This window comes from Diutina rugosa (genome assembly GCF_008704595.1).
Source record: "Diutina rugosa strain CBS 613 chromosome Unknown scaffold76_size39521, whole genome shotgun sequence".
Classification (NCBI taxonomy): domain Eukaryota; kingdom Fungi; phylum Ascomycota; class Pichiomycetes; order Serinales; family Debaryomycetaceae; genus Diutina; species Diutina rugosa.
The window spans coordinates 25543-39284 of record NW_022995175.1 but is presented as its reverse complement, the minus strand read 5'-3'; the positions used below and the strand labels follow the sequence as shown (position 1 = coordinate 39284).

At 50.3% G+C, this 13742-nt stretch overlaps 6 protein-coding genes across 6 annotated transcripts; 5 read left to right on the top strand and 1 right to left on the bottom strand. All coding sequences in view use genetic code 12, as the record gives it.

Annotated features, from left to right (window-relative positions):
- Positions 1-2419: 2419 nt before the first annotated feature.
- On the bottom strand, positions 2420-4879 carry DIURU_004421 (putative zinc metalloprotease; the record flags this gene model as incomplete). Its single annotated transcript, XM_034157293.1, has 1 exon — positions 2420-4879. The coding sequence occupies one exon, from the start codon at positions 4877-4879 to the stop codon at positions 2420-2422; it is 2460 nt and encodes an 819-aa protein (XP_034010797.1).
- An 830-nt stretch (positions 4880-5709) lies between these two features.
- MCA1 (Ca(2+)-dependent cysteine protease) lies at positions 5710-7011 on the top strand (the record flags this gene model as incomplete). The annotated part of the gene is made up of 1 exon (XM_034157292.1): positions 5710-7011. The coding sequence occupies one exon, from the start codon at positions 5710-5712 to the stop codon at positions 7009-7011; it is 1302 nt and encodes a 433-aa protein (XP_034010796.1).
- A 373-nt stretch (positions 7012-7384) lies between these two features.
- Positions 7385-10486, top strand: DIURU_004419 (uncharacterized protein; the record flags this gene model as incomplete). Its single annotated transcript, XM_034157290.1, has 1 exon — positions 7385-10486. The coding sequence occupies one exon, from the start codon at positions 7385-7387 to the stop codon at positions 10484-10486; it is 3102 nt and encodes a 1033-aa protein (XP_034010795.1).
- Positions 10487-10831: 345 nt separating this feature from the next.
- DIURU_004418 (uncharacterized protein) lies at positions 10832-12348 on the top strand (the record flags this gene model as incomplete). The annotated part of the gene is made up of 2 exons (XM_034157289.1): positions 10832-11152; positions 11305-12348. The coding sequence occupies 2 exons, from the start codon at positions 10832-10834 to the stop codon at positions 12346-12348; spliced, it is 1365 nt and encodes a 454-aa protein (XP_034010794.1).
- Positions 12349-12390: 42 nt separating this feature from the next.
- Positions 12391-12870, top strand: DIURU_004417 (uncharacterized protein; the record flags this gene model as incomplete). Its single annotated transcript, XM_034157288.1, has 1 exon — positions 12391-12870. One exon carries the CDS (start codon positions 12391-12393, stop codon positions 12868-12870), a length of 480 nt encoding a protein of 159 aa, XP_034010793.1.
- A 603-nt stretch (positions 12871-13473) lies between these two features.
- On the top strand, positions 13474-13740 carry DIURU_004416 (uncharacterized protein; the record flags this gene model as incomplete). Its single annotated transcript, XM_034157287.1, has 1 exon — positions 13474-13740. One exon carries the CDS (start codon positions 13474-13476, stop codon positions 13738-13740), a length of 267 nt encoding a protein of 88 aa, XP_034010792.1.
- Positions 13741-13742: the final 2 nt, after the last annotated feature.

The window sequence follows — 13742 nt, the reverse complement described above, 5'->3', positions numbered from 1 at the left end:
CCTCATACCAGCCGACTCCCCTAGAGCCAGCCCCCCGCCCGCACCTTCCCGGACATGCCCACTACCGGTGTTGCATTTGTTGTCGGCTTTATCAGTAGATGCTTTTTAGGTGGTGTGGTTGTTCATTTTTGCGTCATCGGTTGTTTTGCTTCATTCCACATCAATCCGGTATAGTGTAGTCGTTATAACTCAGCACTCTCCATAATGGTCTGATGTAAACCGGAAGTAAGTCACGTGACGGTCGGAAGTCAAATTCCGAGGGTAACGGTCAGACACTATATTAGTTAATTAGTATTGGTTTGTTGTGGAGATTTTTTCGCGGTTATTTTAGGTTTGAAATGTTATTTAAGGTTGTTGTTTAGTTCAAAGGTTGTTGTATTTTGAGTTTGTGTTGTTTCTATTTGCAATACTCATTTAATTGTCGGTTCGCGACCGAAAGTCAATTTTTTATGTTTAGTGTTTGATATTCACACTACCACAAAATCATCGCGCGTACAGTCGTGGGTAATTTTGCTCGCGACCCAGACTTATACTCGACCTGCCTTTTTTCATATTTTCAAGAAGTTGCATTAGTATCTATCTATCGTTTGTAAAAATAAATTATAACCTTCACCTAAGGTCGACTAAGAAAAAACATCAAGAATTTGATACCCGCGACTCGCGAAAGTCACACCTGGTCCCGACCAGGACTTTGCCTTCCTTCGGTTGATAGGGCGAGAAAAAGGTTGGGCTGTACACAACAGAAGGGCTTTTTATACATAATACCACGAGGATTCGAACCTCGTTTTCTCCCTTGCGGAAGCGTGATAGCCAGTTATTTTTCTTATTTTTTTTATCTATAAGTATGCATTAATATCAGCCTGTAAAAAACGATTGTAGAAGACTCCAAGAGCCGCCTACCACCGCGGAAAAAAAAAAAAAAAACAGATAAGATATCTGCGAGTTGAGGAAGTAAGAACAAACTGCACACCTCTGAGAGAATAATAACAGAGGTAGGGTGCTGAAGCACAATGGGGAATGTGGCCCGTAGCCACAGGGTATCGAACCCTGATCTCTCCTTCTAGGATTATGTTAGCCAAATACACCATAGCCATGGGTGATAAGAGCCAATCACTTGAGAGACGCCTTGATTGAAAACGAAACACATAAAGTTGGGTCAGTAACAACTTTTCGTTTGATGGTGGTGGTTAGTGTATACCCTGCCCCTTGCCTGTCTCAATGTACCGCTGGTGTTGTTCAATCCACGTTCTCAAATCAGCCTCTGCCCAAAAAGCAGGGGCCTCATGTGATAGTCGTGACTCCTTGAAAAGGAGGAACACAGCTCGCAAGAAACGGGCTAGTTCTTTGAACGCAACCAGATTAAGACGTCGAGGGGGGGAGCATATCAGACACGGCTCTGTAGGGGGTAGGTTGTTGGTTGACAAGCCGGTAGACGACTTGGCTGGCGGGGCACTCGCAGTAAGTGTGTTATTCGTTGGCACCCTTGAAGTTGATCCGCGTCGGCATCCATTGTACCTCGCCGTTCGGAATCCAAACTCGTCGACCAGTTCTTCAGATTTTTCCACCTCTGCATTTTTGGTAATTATCTCAAAACCTCAGCTGAGGGAATAATCCGAGAGTTAATGCAGGCTTTTACACTCAACTAGAAGTTCCTGTACTATTTTCATTGGGCTTTTTTATGTTGTATAGTTTGTTCGGCCTTGGAGGAATACCCCGTCGAAGATACTTACACACCGGTATAGGTTTACCGGTAGGTGACCGGGGCATGGGTATTCGCCGGTAGGTTCCGGCGGTGGTGCACTCGGGAGGAGTCCGCGTGAGTATTATATAGAAGCATACGTGATAACTCCGGCAACGGAGTTGTCACGGTGCGGGCAGCTTAAGGTGTTCAACCCTAGGCTGAGCTGAAGTCACCCGCTCGTTGGATGCACGCCCTGCATACACCGTACAGACCCAGCACATACCCGGCGGGGTGTCGAGATTACAACCATATGCATCTAAACACAGTTATCGAAAGGTATCAAGTTTGAAGTAATGTTGGTCTCGACATCCCGCCCTTTTTACGTTTGGCTATTTCGAGTAGTACACGACTTTCACCCAACTTAATACAACATTTTTGTGAGTAGGTACAGTGGTCGAGAGGTTAAGACGCTGGATGCAGGTTCCAGTTCCCTTGTGGAGCGCAGGTTCGAACCCTGTCTGTGCCGAAATTCCTTTTTTTTCACTCGAGGTAATAGCTAACGTTAGTAATCTGTACTCTCCTACATCTTCTTATTCTTGTGTGCTAACTAAATTTTATTACCATGACCCAAAGATATATATAAATCCAGATGCTGATTATTTTTCTGGAGACAATTTCGGCAATTGTTTATGTCAACTTACCATCATGAACAGAACAAAGAAGAAGTGGTGTAGTGTTTTAGCCGGTTGCGGCGTTGGTTAAAAACGCCCCCAACCGGTTAATTTCCAGTTGAACCCGTCCCCAGTCTTTTTCGTAAACGTAGTCACGGATCACGGGGAAGGCATTATCGCCATTGTCGCTACTACCCAACGACGGCTCAGAATTAGGGGCATATAACGACGGCCCAAAGAGCACGTTGCGATAAGTGCTCGTGCGACCGCTTTCCCCCTTAATATCAATGACGAAGCGCGGGTTGTAGTCCATGATCAACTCATTAAGGCGGAGGCGGAACATGCGGAGGGCCGGTGCCTCAATGTGGTCAAAGCGAGCCATGCTTTCCGTCCACGCCTTGATATTGCGGCGGAGACCAACCCCAGCTTCGTTGAGTTTTCCGATACCCTGGTCCAACGCTGCGTAGTGGATCACTGGAGTTATCAGCTCAGGGTGGGCAGCAATGTATCTGTCGATAAACAGCTCAAGTTGGCGGCGGTAATGGGTGAGCTTAGCCGCCCACATCTGAAGATCGTAAGGAATAAACGGCAGTTCCAAAAGCTGAAGCATAATCAACCCCGTGGCGTACACCGCGTGGAAGTGGTTCTTCATCCCCGGATCGATGTGGTGGTCAACAAACGCGTTCCAGTTATTGGCACAGGTGCCACGAACGCCGTCCTCTTTATCAGCAACAAATCGGAGTTCCATAGCCGGGATGTTGGCGGCATTGATGAACGGGAGGTAGTTCTTTTCTTCGTTCATCGCGTACGATAAGTCGGCGGTGCCGTCGTGATTATCCCGGAACTCGTCGTAGAACAGTTTGCCGCTGGCGCCGGTGCCGCGCTTGAGGCCATCGAAGATCGCCAGGTGCAATGCCGGGTGGCCTTTGACCTCCAAATTGCCTCCAGTGACCACGTCGTTGATGTCGACGTAGACGTAGCCCTGTTGCTTGAGCTCTTCCCGTTGGAATTCCACCCACTCCGTCGACCCAGCCAAGTTGTAGTTGGTGGCGTCCCACAGCATAAAGTAGATCAGCCGTGCTGGCGACCACCCCTTTTGCCGTTGGAGCTGGGTTAACGCTCTTACAAGTTCAAGGAGCACCGTCGTGGATGATGCCAGCCCCGTGGTATCGGGTCCGACAGAGTCACGGCCAGCACCAACAATAATGGCCTGGCCGGTGACTTCACGACCCGGGATCGACCCCACCACGTTCCATGCCTTTTGGACGGGGCGGGAGTCGGTGGCCACCGTGAGTTTCACTTCCACTGAGCCATCACCAGAAACAAGGTGATTACCGAAATCGACATTGTTTTTGCCATTAGCTTTTACCTTTTCCAATAAAATCTGTCCATCGGCGTGACTTATGGGAAGCACGGGGATTTTTGGAGTCACCGGCAGTTTATCCCACAGCACTCTCGGCACAAATCCCCGGGGTTCGTCCCGTTTAGCGTTAGACCAGTCCGGGGAAAGCACACTGCCAAACAGCTGGCGAACCCGGCCAACATTGGGACGCAGGATGATACGGTCACGCACTTCGGGATCGTACTCGTCCCCGCCTGCGGGACTGATAAGCACCATCGCCTTGGCACCAAACTTGTGGGCTAACACCACTTTTTCCAGTTCGGGGATGCCTCCCATCGACGCCACCACTACCCGATCCTGAAGCAGCACCTGTTTAGCAGCAAGGGCGTCGAAGTCGTCGGGTGAACCCTGGCCCACGTAGACGATACCGGCGGATATTTCCCCGTCCGACGCCATCCCGTTGGGGACAAACGCCCAGTAAGGCAACACGGGGTCGGTGCCGTTGCCTGGTTCGTATAAAGTAGCCTGCCAGTCGCCGATTTTGAGCGATGATTGGTGGGGCACGGGGTAGTTGATGTGGACCAGCACCTCCTGGATATCGCAATGGTGGAGGCCATTCAGCTTGAACCAGTCGTGGACGTAGCGGGCGGATACGAGATCCTGGCCCGTCCCCGCTAGCCGTGGCTCCTGACTGAGATAGGCGAGGTTTTCCTCCATATTTGACGGGCTGATGTACTTGGCGAAATTCTGCCCCAAAATGTCGACATCGTAGAAATGGCCCGAATAAAACGTCCCGCCGGTAGTGCCGCTGACTCCGTTCTGTTTGAAGGCCAGAGCGTGCGTGATATAGAACACGATCGCCAACACAAACCCCACGTAGAGGAGACGCTTCACCACGAGCGGATTACCCATTTTGAGGATAAACCGCTCGTAGAGCATGTCGACATAGTTGTACCCTTCACGTACGGGGTCCATAAGCCGCTGTAAGGGGACCACCACCAGCGACCGGAGCCCGTAGGTGAATTTCTTGGTGGCGAGCTTCATGCGGAAGAGGAGCAGTTCCCGTGGCCCAGGGGCGTCGTCCTCGATCTCAAACTGCTCCATGCCCACGTCTGCATACATGGGTGGATCCAGTGGCATCAGAGAGCCGCCCTCGTCCGAGGGGAGCCGGGTATACTGGGGCATTGGCTGTGGTCACCGCGTTGTTAGTAAGTGCGCTCAGGGGAAAGTGCGATCTGGGAGATAGTGCGAGGGTCGCACTACCGAGCTAACCGCGACGGCACAGCGAGAAAACAGAAAACACAGCGAGATACTACAAGCGAGATAAACAGCAAGAAACTTTGTATCAAAAATTAGTATCTTGAAACAAATCGACAAAAAGGATATAGAGGCGATAAACGAAGAGGGTTGGAGGAAGAGGGGAATGGTCGATTATGATTCTGGAGTAGAAAGCGTCTGTTTTCCGTGGCTGTGAGGGTAAGCGAGGAGACACTTGTATTTGGTATAGTCGCGTGATCGGAGTTACTTGGCGTTCGCTGGCACTCCGAGTGGCGAAAAAAATGGAAGCCCGATGCGGGGCTCGAACCCGCAGCCTTGAGATTAAGAGTCTCACGCTCTACCGATTGAGCTAACCAGGCCACTACGGGAAATCGAGGATGTAGGTAAGTGATACCAGACTATCACTATAGCTAATTTTCGATTATGAGCGCTGATTTCAACTGCTCACAAAATGGTACTTACTTATTGCGATCACTAGATCCAGCCAGGGTGGGTCAACTTCCCGTCGCAAACGTCACCTCCAACATTTCGGTCATGCTAAGCCTGTTTCAGTGCCTATTTTCTCTGATTTACCCTGCTTCTCCAACCTCCCTGTCTAAAGATACTAATTTCAGGTGATGACGCCAGGTGGCGTTTTGTTACCGGTTATCGCCAACTGGAGACAATCGCTCCTGCACACAGTCGCCGCCCAAAAAAGGTCCCTTGATTACAACCTCACCCGCCACCTAGTACACACCATGTCCTACGGCTACAACAACGGCTACGGCGCGCCTCCGCCCAACCAGTGGGGCGGGCCTCCTCCCCAAGGCGGCTACGGCGGTCCTCCGCCTCAGCAATGGGGCCCTCCCCCTGGCCAGTACGGCCCGCCTCCAGGCCAATACGGTCCCCCCCAGGGCCAATACGGCCCTCCTCAGGGCTACCAGCAACAAGGATACCAGCAACAGGGCTACCAGCAGCCGCGTGGCCAGGGCGGATATAACGGCCAGGGCTACGACGGCCAGGGCGGCCATGGCGCAACAAACCAAGGGTACCCCGGTCCCCAAGGCGGCCAGGGCCCTCAGGGCGACCAAGGGTACCGGCCCCCGGAAGGCACCCAGCACTACGCCAACAACAACATGCTGTTCCAGTACTCGAACTGTCAGGGGCGCAAGAAGGCGTTGCTTGTCGGCATCAACTATATGGGCACGCTGAACGAGTTGCGCGGGTGTATCAACGACGTGAAAAACATGCTGCGGTTCCTCAACGAGCGGTGGGGGTACCTGTGGGACGACATGGTCATTTTAACCGACGACCAGCGCACCCAGAATAAGATCCCCACCAGGGACAATATCTTGCGGGCGATGCAGTGGTTGGTGAAAGACGCGCGCCCCAACGACTCGTTGGTGTTCCACTACTCGGGCCACGGCGGGTTAACCAAGGATTTGGACGGTGACGAGGAGGAAGGGTACGACGAAGTCATCTACCCGTTGGACTTTGAGAGAGCGGGGCACATCGTCGACGACGATATGCACGCAATCATGGTGCACCCGTTGCCTCCGGGGTGCAAATTGACGGCGTTGTTTGACTCGTGCCACTCAGGTACGGCGTTGGACCTCCCATTCGTGTACCTGACCAAAGGTGTAATTAAGGAACCTAACCTCGCCAAAGATTTCGGTAAGGACGCGTTGGGAGCGGCGATGGACTATGCTCGCGGCGATGTTGGGGGCGCTCTCGGCATGGTCGGAGGCATGATTAAGAAGGCAATGAACCGTCAAAGTGACTCCACTCGTCAATCGGTGATCCAGGCTAAGTTCTCTCCCGCCGACGTCGTCCTGATCTCGGGGTGTAAGGACGACCAGACGTCGGCCGACGCTCGGGAAAACGGCCAGCTGACGGGGGCGATGTCGTGGTCGTTCATCACCACGTTGCAGCAACAGCCCAACCAGCTGTACTTGCTGTTGTTGAACAACATGCGGACGTTGCTCCAGGCGAAGTACTCGCAGAAGCCCCAGCTCAGTTGCTCGCACCCGCAAGACATGAACATGCAGTTCATTATGTGACTTCCTCCTATATAATATACTTTTGATATTTTCGTTTTGTCCACTTAGTAAGCTGGGGTTGATCTCGATGACGTCATCGCAGATCACCTTTTTTCGCGACCCCCCCATCTAAAAGCGTGTCACCAACAATCGACGTGGCCCCCCATATACGAGCCAAAAGAATACTACTAATACGTATAAAATTTATAGAGAAAGTAGCTTTTTCTGTAATTTTTTTTATCTTGGCATTTGATTCTATTTTTAGCCACTGGTTTACCTTCCCTCGTAGTGTCCCCACCCTTCCCTAAGTCGCACTGCCTACATCAGCTATAGCCCGCTAGCCACTGCCATACACCACTCCCCCTAACTCGCCCCCAACCACTCCTCAACCACGATGGCCGAGCAGTTTGGACGGGCCAATTCGACCCGGTGGAACGCCGAGGTGCCTGACTACGACGACTGGGGCCACGAGTACGACGACGAGGTCCAGCAGCTCGCCGATGTCGCCGAGGACCTCGCCGAGGACCACGACGAGACCGCTAGCGAACCGGAACCAGAGGAAAATCAACCTCATCTGAAACAAGCACATCATGACAACCCGCCGCCGTTGAATCCGTTGGTATTATCGATCGATCAGCCCAGTGACGATGACGATTCCGACATCGACGATACGCCCACCAACCACCCGCTGCCGCCTCAAACTAAGCAAACACGACCACCGGCGCCACCCACCATCTCCATTAGTGGCCCTGAAGAGGCGCCGCCGCTGAAACCCGTGCCGCCGCCACCGCCTCCGATGCCGAAAGCGGAAGTCGTCCAACCACCAACTACCCCACCCTCAAAGCCGGTGGTGCCTAAAGTTCAACCTGTACCGGTTGTACCGGCGGGAGAAGAAGCTGATGAGGAGGATAGCTACGATAGTGACGACCTGATCCAGGTGGAACACACGTTGAACGTTGCCAGTCCCAATAAGCGTAAGAGTCTTTTGATTGACCCTAATAAAGTGAATGAGGAGTTCCTTAATGATCCTCCGGATAGTCCCACTCAGAAACGCAAGTCGACAAGGAAGAAACCGGCACTGGCGGCACCGATGGCACCGCCTCCCATCCCGATGTTTGTCATTAACCACGACTACGATAAGGACTTGCCTACCGATGACAGCTGGGGTACGCCTCGGGAAACACCCCCAGCAGAAGATACTAAGCATCCGGTGCCAATTGCTGAAGAGCCAGTCCCAGAAGAACCAAATGAACCAGCTTACGATGAGCCAGCCTATAAGGAGCCAGCTTATGAGGAGCCAGCTTATGAGAAACAAACTTATGAGGAGCCGACTTATGAGGAGCCAGCATATAAGGAACCAGCTTACACAGAACCTGTGTATGAGGAACCAGCTTATACGGAACCCGTCACCAAACAAGTGGATATCCCTGCTCCGCCTCCTCCAGTGGTGGCAGAGGAACCGGTGAACCGCAAACTGACCAAGCGTAAGGCTCCCATTGGTCCCAAGCCCCTCGAACCAGAAATCACCAGTTACGATCACCACCAAGAACCAGAAGCTTCTACTGCCTCGAATGCTGCTACTCCTGCTCCCCTCGTCCTCTCGATTGACAACGAAGTACTGGACTCGCTGGACGACAACTGGGGCCACCAAACCGAGGACGAATGGGGCCACAACTCTGACTCGTCTTCTGAAGGTGAAATTGATGAACCCACACCCTACCGGGCACGCAGTGATACTGACTCGGATAATGACCCCACGCCCGACTTGAACATCACCAAACTGAGCCTGAACCATACCACCATGGCGTCGCCTCGCCAACCGGTGGACACCACCATGCTCGACGACCTCATGCACGATATCGAGAACGTATCCTACGGCGAGCCTGATGTCGCTACTCCTACTGTGGCTACGCCTCAACAAGAAGAACCGCCCCGCAAACCGCTGGGGGCTAAGGAGCTTCCTGAGATCGATACCGGCGACTTCTCGCTGTCGTTTGCCCGCTATATGGACCAGGAATGGCTGGAAAACCCGATCACTCCTTTATCGCCAGCGCAGCTGATACTGATGCACCAGGACTTTGTCCGTAGCGTCAGTGACCGCCGGCTGCTGGTGCGCAAACCGCCTTCTAATCCCAGAGCTGCGTTGGTGCTGATGGACTATTCCCTGATTGCCGATGCTGTTAGCAACTATATGGACGACGATCTGAAGACGATAGACCTGGTCAAACGTTCAGAACGAGTTCGTGACGATATCCTGATGGCTGAGGAAGCGCTGGTGATGCTGCTGGAGGCGTCATTTACTAAGAACGATGATCGTAATGGCATTCCTCCACCTCCGCCTCCTAAGATCGATATCGATATGCTGAGTCGGAGATCGCTGGCGCAAACTCTTGGTGGGTTCGGTCAATGGAAGCCGAATACGCTGACGTTCCGCGACCAGTTTATCAACGAACAGGCGGATCTGGACACTGAGAGCAACACTATCATTGAAAGCAACTACCTGAAGTTCACTCAGCCGCGGCTGCGGGTGGTGCTGGAGGTGCCGCTGTTACCGGAAACTATCGACGTGGCCATGCCTCGGATTGACGAAGACGAGGATGCTAATTTGAGCAGTGACGATAGCCGTCGCATTCTGATGGACACTGTAGGGTCGTCAGTGCTTGTGCCGCCTACTTCGTCGAAGCCGGTATTCCATGAAGAGAAGCTTACGCCTAACCCGCTGATGGAAGAAGTACACGATAAGGACGCCAAACCGGTGAAGCAGCGCTACCTGAGCTTGCTTGATGGCATTGAAGATAAGCCTAAGGTCCCCGAAAAGCAGCGCTATCTGTCCCTTTTGGCCGGCGTCAGTGGTGGTGACGGTCGCGATCGTCTGGTGCTGAACGCTACGGATAAGCTGGTGGACACTATTGTCGCCACTCCCCCATCCAACGACCCTTTGTCAACGCTTCAAGAACTGGAGCCCACGGCTGACACCTCCATTGAAGACGAAGATGACGACAAGGACGAAACCAATGACGATAGTGGTAACAACTTGACCCAAAGTGTATCTAAACCGTCGTCGCTTGCGCTGCTTTCTCAACCCCAACAACAAGAGCCCGCCACGCTGGTGGATCCGGCAACCGTGAAGTTCACGCCCAAACGGTACCCGGTGCTGGACTGGAAACAGATCATGCTGACGGGACAACCGGTGGACAAGATTGCCAACCTCAAGTCGGCCATCGAGGCGGAATGCAACTACGACACGGGGCTCCACATGTGGCTTGAAGTCGTGGTCAAACAGCAGAAGCAAGAGCCGCAAATGACCAACGGGCGCATTGCCACTGAGGCCTACCAGAACGCGACCCATCTGGATATTCGCCGCCACAACTCCCTCAACACTAAGCAAATTGTTGGCGACGTCAAGGACAGTTTGGTCAACGCGGCTCCGGCAGCGAGAAGTTTCGGCAAGAAGTTCTTCAACAAGAGTAAGTCGTTGATGAAGAAGGCCAACTAGGAGATTAGTTATGATTTCAATGAATTTTACGGTAATGACGGCTTTGGGATATTGTAGTTTGAATAGTGTTGTGACAGTTGTAAAGGCGGAGTCTAAAAGATCACAAACATCAACGGAACCGTTCCTATTTACTGATCGCAAACAAAGGGCATACGGCCATTTTTGGGTGTGACTGATGATGGGCAGCAAAGTAAGACTCAAAGAGACCCCATTTGGAAGGGAACTCGTGTGAATAAGCACCAATACGATGGCATAGATATCATCTATACGCTGTAGCTTCGGTTTCTGGGAGTCGCACTATTTCGCTTAGCCCGCCATGGGAAATAATTCCCCAATCTTATAACCATGAACAGGTACGATCCACGTCAATGGCTCGGTGACTATCCAGCAGAGATTCTTCGAGAATTATTCACTGAGATTGGAATCACCTCGTGTTGTCACTTGTACATTAAGATGTCACCAGGAAACTTCCGCAATGCCTTGGAAATCTACCTTCAAACTCATGTGATCAACGTGACGGCTGAAGAGGTTATCGAAGGCGACCTCAATGTGATTGATTTCTACACCTATGGCCAGCTACACCTTTGGTGTTACATTAAGGTCAAGACTCCGGTGGGGCTTTTTGATATGACTAATTGGCACCTTTCGAAAGTTAATTGTCAGCTGGTATGGCTAAAGTGTACCTGAGAGAGTCACCACACTCATACGTTGATGTCAGTAATCTCGCAAGAAACGTCAGAGCTTTGACTGTTGCTGGGAAGATCACGATTGACCCCACAAAAATTCCTCGCTCTATACGACACTTATTCTTATTACAGTGCTCGTTACGGAATACTCAAAACTTTAAACACTTGGTGAAACTTAAGGAGTTTGAAAGTACCTGTGACCACGACGGAACATTTGAGTTGCCTCGCCTGGTCATAACGCTCAAATTGTACGGAGAACCGCATTTGTTCAACATGTCATCACTTCCAAACATAGAACATATTGTGTTTGATGACTACACAAACATCATCAGAACTGCTTGGGCACGGATCGAATCCTTTGATCTTCCATTCCTTCCCTCCCATGAACGTTTTGACTGTTTACGAGAAGCTAAGTTAAAGAAGTACAATAGCTTTAGAGACATCATATGTCCTGAACTTGAAAGCGTTGAGTTCCTGGCCCATAAGACTAGCCAAGACGTTCTAGAATCTGACTCCGAAGAAGATGAACTGGACACTGATTTCGAGCAACATTATGATATTCTTAGCATATTCACTCATGGACAATTAGCCAATTTGAGAATACTTAAGGCGAGTTACTGTATCATTGATAACGTGGCATTACTTCCCCAATTGAGAGTATTACATTGCTCGATGGACAAATCGCTCACTGGCTGTCAACCCTTACCGCTCAACTTGATTGAATTAAAGATAATTCTGGAGCATTCAGTTGAAGGAATCCCTCCGCAACTTCAGGTGTTTGGTTTTGAAAGTTTGAATTATGATGGCAACTCTGATTGTTTCGTTAGAGCCAAGTCGGATACAGTCAGAAAAATGCGTCTTTGCTGTGTGACAGACGTAAGCATTGACTGTCCTAGACTTACGTCTTTGAAATTGGAGAGGTGCTGTATCGCTTCTATGCTCAATGCTCCCAATTTGGTGAGGTTACGGTCTAGTGGAATCTTTATTCCAGTGGAGGCATTTCCTCGACTAAACTATCTCATCATGTACGATTTGAACTCGTGGCAGGACGTTGTAATCAAGCGCCACTTAAAGGCCATCCACTTGATGTGGTCGCAATTGGGCCAAGTACAAATATCTGCTGACGACGTACAACTTATAATCTGTGAGTTTTGCAGAAGGGCGGGTGCCCCTTAAATTATGGCCAAAAGCTTCTATTCGGAATCCACATTGGACGATATGAGAGGCATTACTTGTCAGGAGTTCAATTATGATGGATGGCTTTGTTTTGAACAAATCAAGCGTATTTTTCCACTGGTGGAAAAGTTTTCCATAGCATTATTTGGCAATGCATCCACAAATAACCATGACAAGTGGTATGACACTTTGAGTCTTGGAGACTTTAAATCACTCAAATCTGTTACCATAAAGAAAATCAATTTTTCTGGACAATTTGGAAATGGAATCAAATTACCTGCTGCGGTGAGACAAGTTCGTTTGGGTCGTGATATCGCGTGGGGCCAAAATGCCGCTATACACTATGATGAAGGCTCTCAACTCGAGCATGTTGAGGTTGTCGGTACTGCAACAATGGCACAAGTGGGGATCAGCCGCATTTTGCCGCCATCATTATATTTTCCGCAAAGGATCCTGAATTTTCAGCCTCATTTGTTGAGACAACACGGGACTGGGTTGTTGTTGTTCTTTTTATGTGAATAGGGACTAATTGAAGACAATATACAAAGTGACGCATGATGTTGTTTCATCCTGAAGTTAATGTCAGTATCACCACCACCTCTTAATTTGACATTTTTAGGTGTTACAAGCGTGGAAATGTTGCCCATCACTTATAGTTGCCACAGCACAAACACTTCCACTTTGAAGCGCGTCAAGAATTATCTAAAAACAAGCAACGAAAGGTACTCTACATTCAGGTACTTTAACTTATGATGACGAAATTTCCCTATGTAGATTTGGGTCACTTCCGCAACGTGTCTATGGCAATGCTGTGGGCACGACTGGTCACAGTATAGTCCTTTCGCGAGATTATACCACCGTCACCACTATCGCCAGATTTGTTTATGTTCACTAAATTCTAGGTTAGACAGAGAAAACCGTCTTGTCTGCTCACTTTTGTCGTACGATTTTGAGGTTTGCTCTGGAGCTGTCTGAGTACCCCTCACTACACCCGCCAGTAGTGGCAATTTTAGGAGTGATCCAGTCTCGTGCGTATAGTGCATTTGAAGAGAAATTAGGCTTTACTAATCTCCCCCCACCTTTAATCATCCCTCAAATTTGCAAGGGACTTGGTCTGTGTGTAAGATGAGTGGTCTTTCCGAATACAAGTACCAGCTGGAATCGTCTTCTGGTTCTGAATACCGCCTGGACTCCCTGCTGGAACCCTATGATTCCAAAGATGAAAACTTTTATTCTGATGATGAGGAATTGGAGGGGCTTGGGTTTACAAGCGACTACTTCTTGCAATTGATGGCTCTGAGCGAGGCGAAGCATTATGTGAAGGTACTGGCGTGTGAAGTTTTGACAGACTACCTCTTCTTTGCCAACCCCCCCCCGCTGAAAGCTTACTGAAA